We start from the raw sequence: 22,153 nt of genomic DNA, 5'->3' as shown, positions 1-22,153 counted from the left end.
ATGATCTGTGTGGTAAAAGTCATTTTCCTAAGCAGATTTCAAAGTTCTGTATATAGCAGGTTATACTTATTTCTCAATAAGGTTTATTCTATGGGTCTCTAATTGCAGCTAACTTAATTATCTAAGTAACTTAGTAATATACTTAGTTACCTAGTTACCTAAGTAACTAACCAAATGTTTCTCAAACTTCAGTGTGCATCAAAACGACCTGAAGGTCTTGTTAAAACAAATCGCAGGGCTCCACTGCCAGAGTTTCTGATTTAGTAGGTCTAGATAGGTCTCCTATGCTTTGATTTTGCTTTCTTGTTTTGTTTTGTTTTTTTGAGAAAGAGTCTCACTCTGTCACCCAGGCTGGAGTGCAGTGGTGCGATCTCAGCTCACTGCAACCTCTACTTCCTGGGTTCAAGCGATTCTCATGCCTTAGTCTCCCAAGTAGCTGGGATGACAGGTGTGTGCCTCCAGGCCCCGTTAATTTCTGTATTTTAGCAGAGACAGGAGTTTGCCATGTTGGCCAGGCTGGTCTCAAGTGGTCCGCCCTCCTTGGCCTCCCAAAGTGCTGGCATTACAGGCATGAGGCACCATGCTTGGCCTGCTTTTGCAGTTTTGATAAGTTATCAGGTGATGTTAATGTTGCTGTTTCTCAGGACCAAATATTGAGAACCACTGCTCTGATCTTTTAGGTATCTTAAAACAAGACAAATTGTATGTGGTGGCATTTGTTACTTTTGTTACATAGAGATTTAGTTATCTAAACACTTCAAAACTAAGCATTTTAAATGCATATAGGTAAATCAACAATAGCTATATCATAAAATTGTAAATTTTGAGACTTAGACATAACTCTAGAAGCTAAATATAAGATACACACCTGCTCTCCGACATTTGAAACCCACTGATCTAAACCAATGATTCTCAGTGAGGGGCAATTCTACAATCCAAAGGACATTTGACAATGTTTGGAAACTTTTTTTTTTTTTGAGATGGAGTCTCACTCTCTCACCCAGGCTGGAGTGCAGTGGCACAATCTCGGCTCAATGCAACTTCTGCCTCCCAGGTTCAAGCAATTCTCATGCCTCAGCTTCCTGAGTAGCTGAGATTACAGGCACCTGCCACCACACCTGGCTAATTTTTATATTTTTGGTAGAGATGGGTTTTCGCCATGTTGGCCAGGCTGGTCTCAAAGCTCCTGACCTCAGGTGATCCGCTCGCCTTGGCCTCCCAAAGTTCTGGAATTACAGGCGTGAGTCACTGTGCCCGGTCTCTGGAGACATTTTTAATTGTCCCAACTGCGGGAAGAGTGGGTGAGGGTGCCAGGATCTAGTGGGTAGGGGCAACAGATGGTAATAAACATCCTATCATGCACAGGACAGCCCCCACAACAATTGTTTTCACCAAAATGTCAATAGTACTGAGACTGAGATACCTCAAGTCTGGTTAGAAGGTGAGAGTCCAGCACAGCCTGGAGATTAAGAATCCAGCATGGACCGGACGTGGTGACTTAGGCCTCTAATCCCAGCACTTTGGGAGGCTGAGGCGGGCAGATCACCTGAGGTTAGGAGTTTGAGACCAGTCTGGCGAATATGGTAAAACCCTGTCGCTACAAAAAATACAAAAGATTAGCTGGGCGTGGTGGAGGGCACCTGTAATCCCAGCACTTTGGGAGGCTGAGGCGGGCAGATCACCTGAGGTCAGGAGTTTGAGACCAGTCTGGCCAATATGGTAAAACCCTGTCTCTACAAAAAATACAAAAGTTTAGCTGGGCGTGGTGGCGGGCACCTGTAATCCCAGCTATTCAGGAGGCTGAGGCTCCTTGAACCCGGGAGGCAGAGGCTGCCGTGAGCTAAGATTGCACCACTGCACTCCAGCCTATGCAACAGAGTGAGACTCTTTCTCCAACAACAACAAAAAAAAAGAATCCAGCATGCCCAGGAATCCTCCTGACTATGGAGACACAGAGCCACACACACCAATCAACTCAGATAATGGACCCCGAACCCCCGATGGAGGACCGGCTATAAAACAAAAGCAATCGGCCAGGTGCAGTGGCTCACGCCTGTAATCCCAGCACTTTGGGAGGCCAAGGTGGGCAGATCACCTGAGATCGGGAGATCGAGACCTGCCTGACCAACATGGAGAAACCTGTCTCCACTAAAAATACAAAATAAGCCAGGCGTGGTGGCACACGCCTGTAACCCTAGCTGCTTGGGAGTTTGAGGCAGGAGAATCGCTTGAACCCAGGAGGCGGAGGTTGTGGTGAGCCGAGATCATGCCATTGCACTTCACCCAGGACAACAAGGGCAAAACTCCATTTCAAAAAAAAAAAAAAAAAGCAATCATAACTGAAATCCAAGAGGAAGCAATCTGAGTGAGGCAACAGGAATAGACAGCAGTGCCCCAACAGGAGCAAGAAAGCCATAAGTGAATGAACAGGCACCAACTACTGATGTTTTCTTTTTTTTTTTATCTAAGTTAACTGGGAAGTAAAAGAGGGACTTGAGCATATATCCAAATACATTCAGATTTGCAATGAAAGCAAGATGAAAAACAGAAACCCATTGGAAGTGCACAGTGTTGTTTTCAGAGACAAATTTCTCAACATTGAACTTGAACCCTTTCTTTAAAAAAGATTTCTCAAAAGCAGTGTACCCTCTTTAAGAACAGCAGAGTGAAAAAAAAAAAATTCCAAACCCATTTCTGTAGACAGTCTGTACTGGCTTAAAATAGCCCGGAGCAGAGAAAACATAACAACATGTACCTTGAACAGGGCCAGGAAGACATGCAAACTTGAGGTATTTCTTTTTAAATATTTATATAAAACATATCTGAATAATCTGTGACTCAAATATACAGTTACATTCTTTTAATCAAAGCATTTAGCATTATCACTACACCACCCCTGACAATAACAGCTAAGACTTACTCATGACTTACTATGTGCCAGACACTATTATGAAATATTTTGTATGTAATATCCCACTTAATTTTCAAAACAAAGCTACAATGTCGTTTTTTGTTATTATACTCATTTTACAGATGAAGAAAGTGAGGCACAGAGAAGTTAAATAACTTGGCCAAGGTTAAATGTTAGCAAATGCCATTTCAGAATTTAAATGTAGACACACTTACCTATTAACAGAGAAAATGGGTGGTATAAAATGTGAAGAAATTGAAAAAAGAAGCCATTTCTGAATTTAAGGCTAAATATATCACCACAAGGATCTCTCTCTAGAATATTAAAATGTAAAGCCCTACCCTGATGAGTAAAGAAGTTGGCCATTCCCAGAGAACACAGAAAAAAGGAAGTGAGCATAAAGCCTTCCTGCATATACAGTGTTGCTGACACCACTTGTTCAGTTCTGCGGACAACCTGCATATGTCAGGTGTAAAGACAGATGCCACTTTCATTAAATCTCTGCAGCAAGAACACATAAATGGAACAATGCTTAAGAAACTCTAAGTGACAAGGTGCTAACAGCCTTTCCTTTGCTCCAGATGCTTTATTAACCAAGCAACCCTGGACAGGAAAGATTGGACCAACTTCTTGCATCCAGGCTTTGCCAAGAAAGAGAGAGAGAAATATTGAACAGAGAAGACCCAACATATTCCCCACAGAGACCACTTCAGAGAGAGTAAAATGATAGACGGTTAAGTGCTATTTAAACTCCAAAAGTTTTTTTTTCTAGAATGGCAAATTGTTGAAAAGGAAATTGCTCCCAGAACTTTACAGTTAATTCACAAACAATGCATTTGGGGGAGATAAAATTCTGATAAGGACCAAGACATCCAAGATGCTTGAAGGGAAACATCTGTACACCCGAGCCAAGTATTTGACTATGTCACTCTGTGCAGCCTAGTTTTGATTATCAACAGCAGTGACTGTGATTCAGTGAACAAAGTTGTACAAAATGTTTCCCCAAACTTCAACATTTGTGCTGTCCCAAGGATGACAGCAAATAATATAAATTGGACCAAGAGATTTAAAAGAAAAGGAGCTGGGGCTGGGCATGGTGGCCTGCGCCTGTAGTCTCAGATACTCAGGAGGCGGAGATGGGAGGAGTGCTTGAGTCCAAGAGTTGGAGACCAGCCTGAGCAACACAGAGAGATGTCACTTCTTAAAATGCTTTAGATAGATAGATATGATAAGATAAGATAAGATAAGATAAGATGAGATAGATAAGATAGATAGATGGATGGATAGGGGTAGAAATTCTTTTTTTTTTTTTGAGGCACAGTTTCACTCTTGTTGCCCAGGTTGGAGTGCAATGGCGCAATCTCGGCTCACCACAACCTCCACCTCCTGGGTTCAAGCAATTCTCTTGCCTCAGCCTCCCTAGTAGCTGGGATTGCAGGCATGCACTACCATGCCTGGCTATTTTTTTTATTTTTAGTAGAGACGGGGTTTCTCCATGTTGTTCAGGCTGGTCTCAAACTCCCAGCCTCAGGTGATCTGCCCACCTCGGCCTCCCAAAGTGCTGGGATTACAGGTGTGAGCCACCACGCCCGGCCTAGAGGTAGATACTCTTATAAGAAAAGGAGCTGGAATACTCTAAGTGCCAAACTGAACTGCCCAAGACTTAGCAAAAAACAAAGCACAGCTGCTTCTCTTCAGGTCATGCCTATGACAGATAAGATCTTTTTTTGGTTGCTAGTGACAGCTGAATTAAGACAGATGGATTCAGTAAACCAAAAAATGACCACTATAACATCCACTGGCCTGGACTTCTCCTGGCCACACCTTAGCTCAGATTATGCAAGTGAGTATGGCTGTGACCCATAAGGTAGGCGAGTTAAGGCATCAAAGAGCAGAGAGCCTGCCTTAAAAGAACACTGCAAGGTTCTCAGTCACTTCCCCACATCTGGGCCCCTTTATTTTCTATGTCTGTTCTACAGGGTAACTAAGAAAGTCTTCTGTGCTTGTTTTCTGAGACAGCCAATAAGGAGGTCCCTGGGGAATATCATCCTATCTGCCAGTCTTGGAAGAAAAGATAGCCACAAGCAGCATGGTACACAATGGTAGCTTTGAAAGGATAGAGAAAAGCAGGCTGAACTCTGGAGGGCCTCACTAAGGAGGAAAGGGCTCCACACGGAGCTCCTCATGGCAGAAAACAGACCATAGATCCTCATCACCTGGACACCCCTCTCCCAGGACAGGGAGACAGTGAAAGCGTCAGGAAACGGGGACAGTAAATAAGAATGGGAAGGACTACTCTGCAGCTTCTAGTGGAGTGGGGAAGGACCATGAGACTTAAGAAATTTTTAGCACTTTGGGAGGCCGAGAAGGGCAGATCATGAGGTCAGGAGATCGAGACCATCCTGGCTAACATGGTGAAACCCCATCTCTACCAAAAAATACAAAAAACTAGCCGGGCGAGGTGGCAGGCGCCTGTGGTCCCAGCTACTCGGGAGGCTGAGGCAGGAGAATGGTGTAAACCCGGGAGTTGGAGCTTGCAGTGAACTGAGATCCAGCCACTGCACTCCAGCCTGGGCGACACAATGAGACTCCGTCTCAAAAAGAAAAAAAAAAAAAGAAATTGTTGTTAGCTATATAGATGAAATTAACTGCCTTCAGAACTGTCCGGGAAGAAAAACAATGTCTCCTTTCATTATGATACTAAATTATCTTCTAAGACATTGGACTAGTTCTACACGCATATTAGCTTATGGTCTTGTTACATTTCATCTAATGAAAGTGTCATGGGCCTTATCATTTGCAAATCTACTCAACTACCATTTATAAGAGCATTCAAAGACCCAAGGTAAGAAAGTCTCACGACAAGGGCAAAGATCTGAATCATATAATACAGGTTCACATCTACCTAGGGTTCAGCCAAGGAAAAAGCTATGGTTGATCTGCCAAGACAATGATACTTAGGAGTTGTGACTCTGAAACCACAAGCGAAGTCACGAGACTTTCCCATTCCAGGAAACATACTGTAGTAGAAGACAACACATCCACACAGGCAGATCTGAAAGAACCCTAAATTGCATGAAAAAGGTTTGCCTCAGGAGCTAGGGTCCAAGGAGCACTGATCTAAGAAATACAAGGATGTGAGCAAAGAGAACAAGCCATTCTGCCAAGTACACTCTTGTTTAAGACAATGAAATTGATGAGGTGGAGGATTTATTCTCTATTGAGACTTCCTGAACAACAATCAGGTGAAAAAATGCATCCTTCATAATGCCTATTAGGCAATGATGGCAATGATTCCACTTCCAGAAATTTATCCAAGAGAAATAAATATGAGGATATGGACATTTATAAGGCAAAATATTGGAAATAACCTAAATTATCTGACAATAAGGGACATGGTTAGATAAACTACAGTACTCCTCTACAGTGGATAAATGGAGTACAATGCTTTCTATTGTCTTAGAAAGCTTTGACCCCAAAAATTAAATTTTAAAAGTATATCACAAAATAGTCATGATTCCATTTTTTAAAATATATCATATGTTTTTATGAAAGTTGGCACAGAAAAATATGAAAAATACTGATTTTTTTCCAATGATTATATCTAAATTGATAGGATTAGGTGATGTTCGCTTTTTCTTTCCTATGTTTTATTATTGTTTTAGTAATGCAAGTATCAGGGATACTTCCAAAATTTAAAAAACAACCAAATCTTTTGTTCAAGCAATGTGTAGGTAGTATTCTTCACCAGGCAGGCTGCACTTAGATTGATGTTCCCCACCCTGTCTGGAGGAACACCGATGCTATGATACCATAGGCTCCATACCCTCTTCAAAAGGCACAATCCACAGGTGCCCATTAAAGACTCTGAGAAAGTCTGTTTAATTCAGTTCAAGGGTGTTTGCCAAGCATGTGTGATCCCCAAACACCAACAGCTGTTTAAAAGGTTCACAGACAAAGCTGGGTGATTCCAAAGCAAGGTGATTAGAATAGTGATAAGTCTGAAACCAACGTCTTCCAAGGACTGAGACTCCAGGATGTGAGCCTATTTAGCCTGAGGACTATGAGATCAAAGAAAAGTATGATAACCTTCTTCAAATACCTGAACTGCACTCATGGGTAGGAGGGAGAAAAATTGTTCTGTGATATTCCGGTAGACTATGCAAGAAGAAATGGAGAGTGAGAAGCAGATCCCAGGCCAAAAGAAGAGAGGGCTTTTGGGGGCTTTTGCTTTTCTCATCACTGGAAATAGTGAAGCAAAAAGTAGACACCTAGCTGTCAGAAGTGCTATAGAAGAAACTTCTCCTAGGTTAGGACACATGGTTAGATGGCTACCAAGAGTCCTCTAGCCCCAAGATCCTCAAGGCAGCAATCAATGAGGGCAAGGTCTGAATAAATTTCCCCAGAGTCTGTTTAAATCAATCTGTCTACACCAGATCCCATCTAGTGGATATACCTACTAAACCCAGTCAATTTCCATAAATGTCTCCTGAGACTCCAGGGCCCAGGGATCAGCAGAAATAGACACATTTGCCTCCTTAGCAGGAACTAAACACATTTGGCTCAAACCCTTGCCAAAGGCTGGAGACGCTGTAAGTACAGCTCAGGACATGTGTAGTTGCCTGCTTCTACCTCTGAGAGGACGTCATGTGCATCTACACATATCTAAAGAAACCAAGATACTTGCTGGCCAATGTACATCAAGTGATAATGCTTCAAAAAAAGAAACACCTTGGGTTGGGCACAGTGGTTCACACCCATAATTCCAGCACTTTGGAAGGTTGAGGCAGGTGGATGACTTGAGCTCAGGAGTTCAAGACCAGTCTGGGCAACATGGTGAAACGCCATCTCTACAAAAAATACAAAAATAAGCCAGGTGGGGCAGCCCATGCCTGTAGTCTTAGCCACTTGGGAGGCTGAAGTGAGAGGATCACTTGAGCCTGGGTGGCATAGGATGCAATGAGCTGAGATCATGCCACTGCACACCAGCCTGGGTGACAAAGTGAGGCCCTGTCAAAGGGGAAGGGGAAGGTGAAAGGGAAAGGGAAGGGAAGGGAAGACCAGCTCACATACGTAACCTCACCACTTGGGAAGGCTAAGGTGGAAGAACCATTTGAGCCCAGGAGTTTAAGACCGGCCTGGGCAACAAAATGAGACCCCATCTCTACAAAAAAAAAAAAATAGGCATGGTGGCATGTGATTGTAGTCCCAGCTCCCAAGAGGCTGACACAGGAAGATCTCTTGAGCCCAGGATATCGAGGCTGTAGTGAGCTGTGTTTGAACCACTGCACTCCAGCTTGGATGAAAGAGCGAGACACTGTCTCAAAAATAAATAAATAAGAAAAACATTCTCCTAACAAACAAGATGAGGAAAATAACCCAGTGAATGAAAGTGAACACTCTTTTACCTACTGCTACTACTACTACTGCTACAAAACACACACACAAGTGTGCGCGCGTGCGCCAAGCATCCTTCTTTCCCCTCTTTGCCCCTCTTTCCTCAAAGAGCTGGGGAAAGTGGTCTATTGAGAGAGAAAAAAATAAGTAAAACACAGTAACGTAAAGATTTAGACAACGATATACCCCGTATATACCAGTCCAAATTCTTATACTCTATTTAAAACAAAAAATAAAAGCATTTTAGAAAGCAGAGGGGATAAGAGAGGGAACAAAAATCTTTCATTGTTCAGATTGTAGCTTCATTTTTAATCTATGTTAACAAAGATATTAAGAGTGTTTCCAATGAAATGAAACCTAAAGTTGTTACAGTAACCTTTTACTAAAGTCTTTATTTTCTCTGTAACTATTTTATCACTATGAAAAAAGAAGAGATCTCCTTATTCATTACATATTTTGATTAGATTTCCTGGCTCCTTAATGTCCACAATGTCCCTTTCATGCTACTCTCCTACTTCCCCTCCTCACTTACCTTCCTCCCCTTTCAGGGTATACCTAACTGCTCTGGTCCAAGGGTGGCTAAATCCCAGAGACTGGAAAGAGAGTATCTTTTTAGAACAATGAAAAGTTATACTGAGCCTGGTATATGTTCAACTGGCTTCCTTGCCCAAGGTCATTTGACTCGCCTATCCTAACTACAGTAGAAACTGGGGCAGTTGCACATGAGGAGAGAGTAGAACGTAAATGCAGCTCAGGTAACAAGTTCAAGTCAGCCAGAACTGCCTCCTGAAAATGCACGCCCAAGGCCACAGTCTGCCCCCAGCCCCTACTCAGAGATTAGTGGAAACAGGTAGGAACTGACTCCAGTGTTCAGTTCAGGTAAATTGTGAAGTGCTCAAATATGGAGTCTTTTATTTTGAAGTTCCCAGAATTTTTGCCAGGATCCTTGGCAACAATGCATGTTCTCTGATAATTCACTCCCAAAGACCGTTTCAATGTTGTTGCTGTTTTCTAAAGCTCAATTTTCTACAGCCATGTAACTTCACCCAGGTGCTTTGAAAATCACCTATGCACAGAATTGTAAGTGATCCTTAAAAGTTGAGACTCCTAATGGTACCACAAAGGGAACTGTTCAAATTACCCAACAACCGGTACAAGAGCCTCTCACAGAGGGATATAAACCTGGGGGCCTAGAATAATGATTTTCTGACAGCATTCTTCAGAAGACATTGCAGTCTACAAACATTTTATATGAATTTGGCTTATGTCTATTTTAACTACTGGAATAAAACACCAACACGCACACACTCAGATGTGTTACACCAAATTTTACATATCAGAGAACAACTACGAGGTATACTGTGCTGCCAGGATAACCCACTTTTGTGCAGATCTCAGAATAAAGCTTCCCCTGCCATCTCTATTTACTTGGAAAGCATCCTGAGATTGCAAGACTAGCTATTTTAGAAACTGTGATATCTGTACTGCTTAACTGGTGAATCGGGAGTCTCTCTATTCCATTGCAACCAGAGCAAAAACCAAATCTCCCCTTATAATTTGTGTTCATTAAAACAGCCTCACTGAAATCAGTGATTAGGTTTACACTATTATTAAGTTTAACTATGAACTCACAAAATACAATCCCAAAACATTACTACATTATGGGTTCCATGAAAAAAAAAAAATGTTTTAAACAGACACTAAGTCTGAAAAGCACTGGCCAAGGCTGATGTTGCCTTAAAGAAGCTGAACACAAATTTCAGCATGAATATTTGTCTGAAAAGTGACCATGGCACAGGTCATGCTGCTGAATCAAGTTAGGTACTAGAAACTGGTGAACTAGAAAAGCATTAAACAGACTGGCCATGCAAAATGAGTATGGCCTACTGAAAAAGAACAATAGTTTCCATATTGCAGAATATCTGAGATTGAAGATGATTTGTGACTGATTAAGTAGGCCAAATACCTCCAAAACTTCTATATGAGAGATACTTTTTTTCCATGTCCTCTTAAAAAATAAGCCGGTGGAACAGAGTTTATACTTTATGTTAATGAAAGACAGCACTGCTACCAAAACATTTTAGGGATACATGTTGCCCAAAATAATACCCCTACACCTTTCAACATTTTTTTAAGTTAACTTATAGTTATTCCAATCCAGCCTAATTAAGATGTTCAAAAGCCATAAATAAATAGCCAAGGGAAAATATATATATATATATTTTTAAAGGGATTTCAGGCCTGGCGCGTTGGCTCATGCTTATAATCCCAGCACTTTGGGAGGCCAAAGTGGGAGAATCGCTTGAGCCCAGAAGTTCAAGACCAGCCTGGGCAAAACAGTGAGATTGTCTCTAAATAAATAAATAAACAAATAATAAAAAAAAAAAATTTAATTAGGCAGGCATGGTGGCATGTGCCTGTAGTTCCAGCTACTCAAAAGGGTGAACTGGGCAAGGCTCAATTCAAGTGATTGCAAAAGGCAATCACTTCAGCAAGGCTCGTGACTGTGATCGTATCACCGCACTCCAGCTTAAGCAACACAGTGAGACCCTGTCTCAAAAAAAGGTAGGGGGATGGATTTCAGATTAACTTTTCAAAAGAAAACAAATGGACAACAGATGGGTAGTTTTAAAGAGAAGCGGTAAACAAAACAAAACAAAACAGTTCGATTTGTATGCCACTTCCCCTACCCATGACCCATTTTATGAAGGGGGTGGAAGAACAAGGGGTTGGCAGAGATGATGTAACCAAAATTCCAAATCAAACAGAAAAAACCGAGTGGAGACTAAGAATGACTTTCCATACCCTTTAAGTCCACCATCCTGGAGACAGGAGTGCTACATTCCTCTCCCCCAAACAGGCAACAGCAGAACTGTGGGTAACAAGAGGTCATCAGGGTTCTTGCTCCCTCCAGACATTGTTTTTCCTTCAACTAGTAGTTCTCCAAAAAAAAAAAAGCAATCCCAGCACTTTGGGAGGCCAGGGCAGAAAGCTTGCTTGAACCCAGGAGTTCAAGAGCAGCCTGGGCAACATGGTGAAACCCATCTCTACAAAATATACAAAAATTAGCCCGGTGTGGTGGCACACGCCTGTAGTCCCAGCTACTTGGGAGGCTGAGGCAGGAGGATCACTGAAGCCTGGGATACTGAGGCTGCAGTGAGCTGTGTTCGTACTCCAGCTTAGGTGATAAAGTGAGACCCTATCTCAGAAAAAAAAGTCCAGACAATGCCAAATGCTGCCAAGGATTTGGAGAAACGAGATCACTCATACATTGCTGGTAGAACCATATAATGGTACAGCCGCTCTGTGAAACAGTTTGCCAGTTTCTTATAAAAGTAAACATGCAATTCCCATGCAAACCAGCAATTGCACTCCTTGGCATTTATCACAGAGCAAGGAAAAGTATGTTCACTCAAAAATCTGTACACAAATGTTTACATCAGTTTTATTCCTAATAGCCAAAAACTGGAAACAACTCTGATGTCCATCAACTAGACAATGGGTAAACCAAACGTGGTACATCCATACCATGAAGTACTCCTTAGCTAAACTGATACAACTTGGATGAAGGTACAGGGAATTATGCCGAGCAAGACAACCAATCCCAAAAAGGTATATACTATATGAGTACATTTATATAACATTCTTAAAATGACAAATTTATAGAAATGGAGAACAGAGTAGTGGCTACCAGGTATCAGAGAAGTGGGGAACGCTAGGTATGGCTATAAAAAGGCAATGTTAGGGGTCCTTGTGGTGGGGGAAATCTGCATTTTACAGTATCAATGTCAATATCCTGGTTATGACATTATACTATAATTATGCAAAAAGGGAAAACTAAATAAAGGGCATAAGATAACCTCTCTGTATTATCTGATATAACTGCAGACAAATCTACAATTATTTAAAAATGAAAAAGTTTAATTTTAAAAAAATACATAAGTTAAAATACATTTTTTACACTCCAAGAACTATACAAAATTGGGTGCAGATTCATTTATCAAAATGGGAGAAGAGAATAAGAGTCAAAGAAACACAGAATCACTTTCTAATGACATCCCCTAAAGACAACAGAGAAAGGTATTTCAACAACATATGACATGTCAAGCCAATGTAGCCCAGAGTGGAACTACTCACAACATAGATTTTAAAAAACATGGGCTAAAGGACCATTCCTCAGCCTAATGATGGCTAGCCTATTCGAGCCTGTTCCATCTTTTCTTAACTGTCCCAAGAGGCATCATCTCTGGCCTGTTCCTTCTTAGCCCATGGTCATTAGGGTCTCTGGCCAAACAAGTTTGGAAAAAACAGCATACTTTATCCAATTCTTAGAAATTTACAATGCACAGGGGTGTATTAATGGCTCTGAAAACTCATGCAATAAAGAAACTGATTTATCTTTAACACTCTGATTGTCAAATTTATTTGAGTATAGAACACTCTTGCCCCAGAACATCTAGCATTTCTGATCTCATTTGAGGATAGCATACCTTAGGAATTTTAGATCCAGCCTGTTGCCCTCTATCCTGCTAATAAGGTGCCACAAACTATGAATAAACCCTCTTGGCCTTATGGTGAACTGACCTCAACCTGTCAATGGAGGCAGCGGACACTTGGGCTTCAGAAGGATTGGCATTTTCTGCACCATGGAGAAAACAGAATGCAGCACCCCTTTGTTCCTCCTGCCTTATCATTTTTTGGGTGTTTGCTGCATGCAGCCACTGTGCTATGCAGTATTTAAATAAATTCCACTTAATATGCAAAGCAACCACATACCAATAGATACTCTTATAACGTAGGCTTCATTAGAGAAAAAAAAAAAACTGATTCTTAACATTGTCATAAAGTTGCTGAGCAACAGTGTGAACCCAGGGTTAACAGCCCTTAACCACTGAGCCTTAATATTTCATTACATACAGGTGGCAAGAAGAGACCTGTTTAATCAGTCACAACTTTCAGCTGATATCCCAACGGCAAAGACAGGACTCACGCTTTACACCTACCCATTCTCTACCCTGCATATGCCTTACCCCAGCTGTACCTTAGTATGTTTCTCTAACATAAGCTCCCTCAGGCTTCCAGACATATTCTGTTCCCTTTGTCCAGAACATGACTCCACTCTCTTGCCTTGGCTAACTCCTACTCACCCAGTGAATGCCAGCTTAAGCTTATCTTCCTTCTGAAGTCTTCCCTGATTCTCAGGCCTGAGTTGGGAGTTCCTCTCCATGCTCCTGAAGCCCCAATTCATCCACCCATAGCACATCTCAAACCACTGCCTGGCTACATGTTTATCTCCCCAACTAGATTGTAAGCTTGGAGTCCTATGAAGTCAAAGACTAGGACTATTTTGTATATACCATGTGCCTGGGACACAGCAGGTACTCACTAAATAGAAAACTAGTATATAAAGCAATCAATCAAAGACAGAGAGACCCTAGAGTCCAAATCTCCCCTATCATTGTTTGAAGTCAGCAACCACGGAACAAAGGAACGCCTGCTTTCTTTTTGACCACAAAGGCAAAGCGGATAGGCTCTGAGTGAGGCAGAGCTGGGTTGGAATCCCAACTGTTATTAACTAGCCAAATGATGTGAAACAATTTACTTTGGCCTCTCCAAATCTCAATTTCCTCATCTGTAAAATGCAGATGTAAAAAGTGCCTACCTCATAGCGTTGTAGTGGGGATATAACAAGGCAATGCATCATTAAGTACTCAGCACAGTCTGTAGCACTTGGCCAGGGTTTAATAAATATTAGCTATTATGATCATGGCTGGTCTGAGTGTAGGGGTATTTATAACTAATTGATCACAACTCATTATAGATTTCTTTGCTCTTCCTCCACTCCCACTGCTTCACTTGACTAGCCTTCAAAAACAGATTTTTAGAAATCTTAGCTATTATGATTAGAGGAAGATGAAGATAAGCCCTCTACAAAAGACAAGCTAGAAATAGTATAAAGTCTCATGTGTAAGAAGAAAGAACCACGTAACATACAGCACACTCCTACTTTTATAAGAAGAAAAGGAATGAATAGTGGGCAATGGGGAAAGGTAACAAAAGCACAACTCAAAAAAGCGTATTGTAGATATTCAGCCAACTCATTTACGAATCATTTTAGTATGCTAACAATGGATTAAGCAATTAAATTTCTCTAAACTCAGAAACTCAGAAATCCACAACTTTGAGGTTACTTCATACATCTTCTTGTTCTAACTTGAAGCCTGTCAAAGAAAGCCAGACCTTGAGTATTTCTGTTAATAATTCCTGCCCATGCATGTAAGTAACCGCCACAATGAGTTCCGGTCATGCTCCTAGAAACTGCTTATATTCCATATTTGAGGAGATAAATGCTTAAATTCAAATACATTTTTAATTTGGTTACAACTTCAATCAATTCCAGCTGTTAGATGAGGCCAAAAAACTTACAATTAAGTACTAATCATAACTATTTTTAAATAGTGATAATTTTACATTGGACATTTAAATTTGTCTTTGAAATTTTAACGTGGTAAATTGCACTCATGACGTGGGTTTGTTCTTAGCATAATAATAATTTCCATATCAAATAATACCAAGTCCCAATTTTTTAGACTGTCATAGCAACCACTACCTGATATTTAAGTTGTAGAGAAGTTGATTCATCTGATAAAATTACTACATTATTAGAAACTTACTTTAAATTTATAAAAAAGCAAATGACAGAAACAGTGTTTCTTCTCTACACTACCACTTCCAAAATAGTAACACAATCATTGTTGAACAACATCAAGAAAAACATAACTTAAGGAAATTTCATATTTACTGAAGCTAAATAAAACAGAACAATGGCACCACTCATTTCTTCTATTGATAACTTAATCACGCAGTTTACATAGGCACATTTTGTTGCTGGGCAAAAGCCACTCAAGTTTTCCCACTTCAATGCCTTTACCATCCCAACTTGTATATACAGACAACATAGAAACAGAAGTCATCCATCACGAGCATAATCCTTACTAATAAGAAAAGACAGTCACATATCCTGGGGTTAGATATTTTAGAAGATTCTCAAGACAGATGTGATCAGAAAGACACTTCGAATTCTTTGGCAACTTTGAAGAAATAGAATATTAAAAATATTCTTTTTCAGGCCAGGCACAGTGGCTCATGCCTGTAATCCCAGCACTTTGGGAGGCCGAGGCAGGCACATCACTTGAGTCCAGGAATTTGAGACCAGCCTCAGGAATATAGGGAGACCCTGTCTCTACAAAAAATAAAATTAGCCAGGCATGGTGGCTTACACCTGTAGTCCCAGCTACTCAGGAGGCTGAGGTGGGAGGATCGCTTGAGCCCGGGAGGTAGAGGCTGCAATGAGCCAAGATCATGCCACTGGACTCCAGCCCGGGCAACAGACTGAAATCCTGTCTCAAAAAACTTTAAAAAATTAAAAAATTATTATCTTTCAATAACATATACCTGAGATTTGTTTTAAAATTCTCCAGAGGCAAAAAAAAAAAAAAAAAAGGAAAGAAACCACCACCACCACCACCACCATGGGGAAGATATTTCGTATTAGTAAAATGCTAATGCAACAATGGTTGCAGCTGGGAAGGACAGGTACACAGGGTTCGATATATTATTCCGTTTTTTGCATATGTTTGAAAATATCCATGTTAAAAAGTTAAATAATATTCTCTCCATCAAAATATTCTTTCCACCTAAGCTTAAATTTAGATTTGCCACAATCTCAACCTAGAAACCATTAAAATACCACAAAATGTTTTCACCTCTCTAAAGGTACAACTCTGTCACTGACCCCTCTCTAAGAAGTTTTCTGCAGCAGGGCCCAATCCCTCAGCCCCTCAGCATCTCCTCTCGCAAACTGGAGGGAACCCCAAGTCTAACCGCAACACTAGCAGGTACTGCCTTCAGCAGGAGTTTCCCTCCAAAGCACCAACATCCTATGTAAAATGACAAAGCTTTGTTAGCTCATCACCCCTTAGATGGACTCATATATAACATCTGAGAAAATCTAATTAAGTAATTAAACTAACATGAGATGAACTTTTTAAACTCCTCCATAAGACTTTATGAATAAAGTCATAGGATCAGCCACCACACACAAAATAAAAAAGTTCCATTTAACATCAGACTCTGAATATTATGAAAACAGACTCTAAGAGATTATCTAAATATAAGGGGGAATTACAATTTTCAGAAATACAATCTAAAAGCCTTTGATCTTTAAAATTCAAATTACCCTATTTTTAACTTTTGACAAAGAAATATTCCAATTAACCTAAGACAAAATGGTCATCAGAACTTTTGAACAATATATAAAACACAGAAGTAATGCTGCATGAAAATTAAGTAATCTAAACAACAAAAAGACACTTTCATTTCCAGACATTTTAATAAAAATAAACAGTAATACTTACCAGCACTTTGTTTTCAACTTTGTCTCCCTTAACTTCCAACTTTACTTTCTTCCTCACTGAAATTTTTATCTTTCTGCCAATAACATCCTTTATGCTTTCTGAAAAAAAGGAACAGTTTCATTATGTTATTAGTAAGAGAAAAAAAAGCATTGGGGAGGAGTAAGCATTTGGAGGAGTATATTTGGTTGTTTTTACTGTTGTTGTTTGCCTTTTTTTTTTTTTTTTTGAGACAGAGTGCAATGGTGAGATCTTGGCTCACTGCAACCTCCGCCTCCTGGGTTCAAGTGATTCTCCTGTCTCAGCTTCCCAAATAGCTGGGACTACAGGCGCGCACCACCATGTCCGGCTAATTTTTGTATTTAGTACAGACGGGGTTTCACCACGTTGGTCAGGCTGGTCTTGAACTCCTGATCTCAAGTGATCGCCTGCCTTGGCCTCCCAAAGTGCTGTGATTACAGGCATGAGCTACCGTGCCTGTTTGTCTTTTTTTATCTGTTTTGACAAGTTGGATGGTTATCACCCATCAAGTATTTAATAAACACCTACTTTGTACCTCGTACTGTATATTGATATGCTGAGGCAAACATAAAAGCATGACATAATACCAGCCCATGCAAGGCATGACATAATCTTGTTTGGGAAATAAGATCTAAGAAGAAACAAAAAACAGCAAACAGTGAAGTCGGACAGTATGATGAAACACTACATTGCATGCAGAACACAACAGGAATTCATAAACTCCCTCTGCCTTGGCTGGTTACCTCCGGGGCCTAGCAGCCTCTGGGTTCACCATAGTGTCATACAAATATTAGCACTCTCTATGAGTAAGTCTTGACGTGATGGTTGGGGAATACGGTAAAACAAAACAGAACTAGGCCGGGCACGTTGGCTCACGTTTGTAATCCCAGCACTTTGGGAGGCTAAGGAAGGTGGATCGCTTGAGGCCAGGAGTTCGAGACTAGCCTGGCCAACATGGAGAAACCCCGCCTCTACTAAAAAACAAAAAAATAGTCAGGTGTGGTGGTGCGTGCCTGTAATCCCAGCTACTCCAGAGGCTGAAGCATGAGAATTGTTTGAACCCGGGAGGTGGAGGTTGCAGTGAGCTGAGATGATGCCACTGCATTCCAGCCTGAGTGACAGGGTGAGACTCTGTCTCAAAAAAATAAAAATAAACCAGAACTATACCAAATGATTTAGCCAAAGAAAGGCACTCCCAGCCATCTGTCCTTCCAAATTCATCACAGCACGATACCCCCAAGAAGTGGTCAAAGGCAATAGAAGGAGAAATCTGGAGACTTGACATTTCAGATGGTGGTGGAAAAGTCTTCCTAGGGCTCCTATGAGCACCTCAAAATGAACATGTCTGAAATCCAACTCATTATCTCCTACTCTGGACACTAATGATGCCGGAAACTGCTTATCTCCAACTCCTTTCAGACAGCAAGTCAGTCTCCTAAAATCTACCTCCTCCACAGTTCCTGACCACCTAGGCATGACTGCAGTAAGGGTCTCAGAATCTCTCACCAAGACTAAGTCCATGACCTCTAACCCATCAGCCCACTGTCACCTCCATAACCACATTGACTCTTCCAAAACTGCAAGACTCATCATGTCTCTCCCAGTCTATGAGTTGCAGTCATTTTTGAATAAACCCAAAACTCATAGCATGCCATTCAAGGTCTTTCACTTTTTTTTTCAGTGTGACTTCTCAGCACATACCTAAAGATCCAATTATCGCTAATATCTTCATCTTTTACACCCCTAGGATTATGTATCTATTATTCTTTTTCCTGGAATGCCCTTTCCCTATTGTCCTCCTGGTTATATTCGACTTACCCTCCAAAATACAGTACCCTCTCGATGCTCCCACACTTCTGTATTCTTTTTTTTTTTTTTTGAGACAGAGTCTCGCTCTGTCGCCCGGGCTGGAGTGCAGTGGCGGGATCTCAGCTCACCGCAAGCTCCGCCTCCCGGGTTCACGCCATTCTCCTGCCTCAGCCTCCTGAGTAGCTGGGACTACAGGCGCCCGCCACCGCGCCCGGCTAATTTTTTGTATTTTTAGTAGAGACGGGGTTTCACTGTGGTTTCGATCTCCTGACCTTGTGATCCGCCCGCCTCGGCCTCCCAAAGTGCTGGGATTACAGGCGTGAGCCACGGCGCCCGGCCTATATTCTGTATTATAATCATTTTGGTCTATTCACATATTCAACAAATAAATATACATAGGAGTACCTCTGTGTGCTACTAGGTGCTAGACAGAGATGGTCCTTGCATTTCACAGGAGTTTGCAATCTAGTGGAGGTCACGGACAGATGTCATAAATCAAATTCACACACAATGCATAGGATCATGGATTCGGAAGCAGGCAAAGGTTTCAGGGAGGAGGGCATCCCTGAGCTGAACCTTGAAGGCACAGGAAATAAGACCCCTGGTTTCCAAAGTAGAATGTACAATACAATCCATTGAGATGAAAGAAGAAAATAGAATTTTTACTTCTATTTACAATGTGTGTTTCAGTTTGTGTTTTAGATTATACACACTAAATGGAGTATGTAGTTTAACAAATATATGTTTATTAAAGGGTAATCAAAAGTTTCTTCTTGGAAACACCACCACGAAAGTTTAGAGCTGCTGAGATAAAGAAGAGTGAAAACGGGGAGAAAAAGACAGTGTACGCATAAAGAACAGCATGGAAACCTGAGAAAACACAGCCTGTTCAAGGAACAGCAAGGAGGTGGAATGTTTGGGACAAGGGAACATGTGGAAGAGCTCACTGCGCTTTGAGTTCTTCACACAGCTCCTATCTTATCAGAACTCGAAACAAGCACAGCCCACTCCTCCCTCCCCTAGAAGAATTGTGGGAAATGGGCATCTGAAATTGACTTAAGAACATATACACCTGGAAAGAGACTGGAAAATCATATACCCAAAGATTTAAAATAACTACCTCTACGTGGTAATAGGAGTGATATATATTCTTCTTATTCTTCTCTGCATTTAAATTTTTTCTACAAAAAGTCTGTAACACTTTTTTTTTTTTTTTTTTGAGACGGAGTTTCGCTCTTACTGCCCAGCCTGGAGTGCAATGGCGCGATCTCGGCTCACCGCAACCTCCGCCTCCCGGGTTCAAGAGATTCTCCTGCCTCAGCCTCCCGAGTAGCTGGGATTACAGGCATACTCCACCATGCCCAGCTAATTTTTGTATTTTTAGGAGATACGAGGTTTCTTCATGTTGGTCAGGCTGGTCTCAAACTCCGGACCTCAGGTGATCCACCCGCCTCAGACTCCCAAAGTGCTGGGATTACAGGCGTGAGCCACTGCGCCCAGCCAAGTCTGCAACACCTTTTAAATATCTTGAGGGAATCTTAAGGGAAAACACAGGGGTTTTCACGTGGACGGTCGCCATTTTGAATTAATCAGAGCAGAACTCTTGTGAGCGCTTGAATTTAGAGGAAAGCAGGTGCAGGAATTTATTCTATCCCAGCCTAACTTGACCACTGAAAGGTCCAGAAAAATCGTATCAGGCATAATATGTCACTCTGTTGAAAGATGTATGATAGGCAATACTTAATAAAAACAAAAATTCCATTTCAAGATAAAGGTCAAATTCAACTTTTAAAATATACAAACTATTCCTTTTGAGAACCATGACTAGAAACCCAGACACCTTATTTCCACTCTATCCTTCACTCTTTCTCTTGGGTCTAAGTAATTACCTATACTTTCCATTTCCAGACTCAAGGACAATTCCTTATATAAATTAAAAATCTGCCGCCCACTTTAGCCATCCTTATCCCCAGACCAGCCAGGCAAGTCCTCCCCTAAACTCATTCTCAGGACCTCTGGAGGCATCTTCAGAGCCTCTGGCGTTTGCTTTGGGTGTTGGAAAGGTCGCAGCCTCCCAGAACCGATGGGTCACTCACTCCAGCCAAAGATGCAGACCCCACAGGGTTGGGGAGAAGAGGGCCTGCTGGAATCATGTAAGAGGTGTGTGCGTTGTGTGTGTGTGTGTGTGTGTGTGCGCGCGCGCGTCTGTGAATAACTTCATACTGTAAATTCTGGTAAAAGTTCAGGTTTGTCTGTAATTCAGCAGAAGTAGAGGCTTCCATACAAACCTAGCAACAGCCTCTCTACATCAAGTTTTACGTGCTGAGTTAACAGTCACCAATGGAAGGGCATACACAAATTCCTCCAAAGTATTATTAGCTAAAAGGAACAACAGAGGGGCAAATTCCACACATGGAGATGAATGGGTGCTTAGAACTTCCGCTTGTTGACAGCACCGATTAAACATCATCTTTGTGAGTTGTAGGCTTAGTGTGCCAAGAATGGTACAGTAGGGAATATAGGTCACTAGGGCTCAAAACACATCTGCACACAGACGCACATACCTTGTTACAATACAACCTGCTACCCACATATACATGCTTAAACGCTAGGTTTTCAGAACACTCTCCCATCCTATTTCAGCTCTGCCATTTTAACCCTCCAGATAATTAAGTTAAACTCCAAGACTTAACCAGCCCCGCCCCCACCACCACCAAAAAAAAAACCTCAAGGTACTCAAACAATGGGTCACCTTGCACACGGTAACACACACAGGTTCCCTAAGAGATCCGCGGTAGGGAGAATCGGTAGGTTAATCATTATTAAAATAAGGCTTTTATCATTAACCCTCTATTTCCTGTCCCGAGTCTGCGTCAGCCCTGTAACCCTTTCGCTCCCAGCTGACTACACTAAGCCACGCCTTGCCAGGCCCAGTCATTTTACCAGACTAGCGCCCGCTCCCCGAAGTCTGCGAGTCAGAAGATCACCTCCCGCGGGGCATTTTCAGGAAGGCGCCTGACACGTGCCGGAGACGACCTACTGTGCGCTCGCCACCTGTCCTTCCGATAGGCTTTCCCGGACTTTTCCGAGTTTGGGGCAGTGGGCTGGGCGCCGTAAAGGGCTCCCCTCGCTTGCAGAACTCCCAAGTCTAAGATGGCCCGCCCCCTTCTTCCACCAACCTGGAACCCCGCGTCTGGGCAGGAGGAGGTTCCCAGGGCTCACAGTCGAGACCCCCCTCCCACCAACCTCCCGAGGACTCCCAATTCCTCCCCGATGCCTTCCCTCTCTGCACTTGGCTCTAGAGGCGGTCGAATGGGAACAAACTTCCCAGCGCCCCCAGTGACCCTGCCCAACACCACTCTGCCCTAAGGGGCGCCGAGACTTGTCGGGACCTACGGCAAGGCAAAGGTGGAAGGGAGGTGGAGGTGAGGAGTACGCAGAGGAAGATGGAAAACCAACAACCGCGCGAATCTTACCTATCAACTCCCTGGGAACATCAGAGCTCTCCTCGGTCATGGTTGCCCTGTAGGTGCGGGGGTTATTGCAGGTCCAACTCTGATTTACGGCCTCCTGCCCTTCCCCGAACACCTTTAATTTTTTT

General features: G+C 42.0%; 1 protein-coding gene across 2 annotated transcripts in view; it reads right to left on the bottom strand.

The window, feature by feature from the left end:
* Nucleotides 1-22,147, bottom strand: part of LRRC16A (leucine rich repeat containing 16A) — a 346,863-nt gene extending 324,716 nt beyond the window's left edge. For both annotated transcript variants that reach the window (XM_011962810.1, XM_011962811.1), the window contains exons 1-2: nucleotides 22,029-22,147; nucleotides 16,726-16,823 (exon numbers count right to left, since the gene is read on the bottom strand). In XM_011962810.1, the coding sequence (XP_011818200.1) occupies nucleotides 16,726-16,823; nucleotides 22,029-22,068 (138 nt within the window). In that variant the 5' untranslated portion in view covers nucleotides 22,069-22,147. The remainder of the gene's footprint in view (nucleotides 1-16,725; nucleotides 16,824-22,028) is intronic.
* Nucleotides 22,148-22,153: the final 6 nt, after the last annotated feature.

Source organism: Colobus angolensis, unplaced genomic scaffold (genome assembly GCF_000951035.1).
Source record: "Colobus angolensis palliatus isolate OR3802 unplaced genomic scaffold, Cang.pa_1.0 Scaffold6, whole genome shotgun sequence".
Classification (NCBI taxonomy): Eukaryota; Metazoa; Chordata; class Mammalia; order Primates; family Cercopithecidae; genus Colobus; species Colobus angolensis.
Note: the sequence above shows the minus strand (reverse complement) of the source record. Positions and strands in the feature narration are given on the sequence as shown.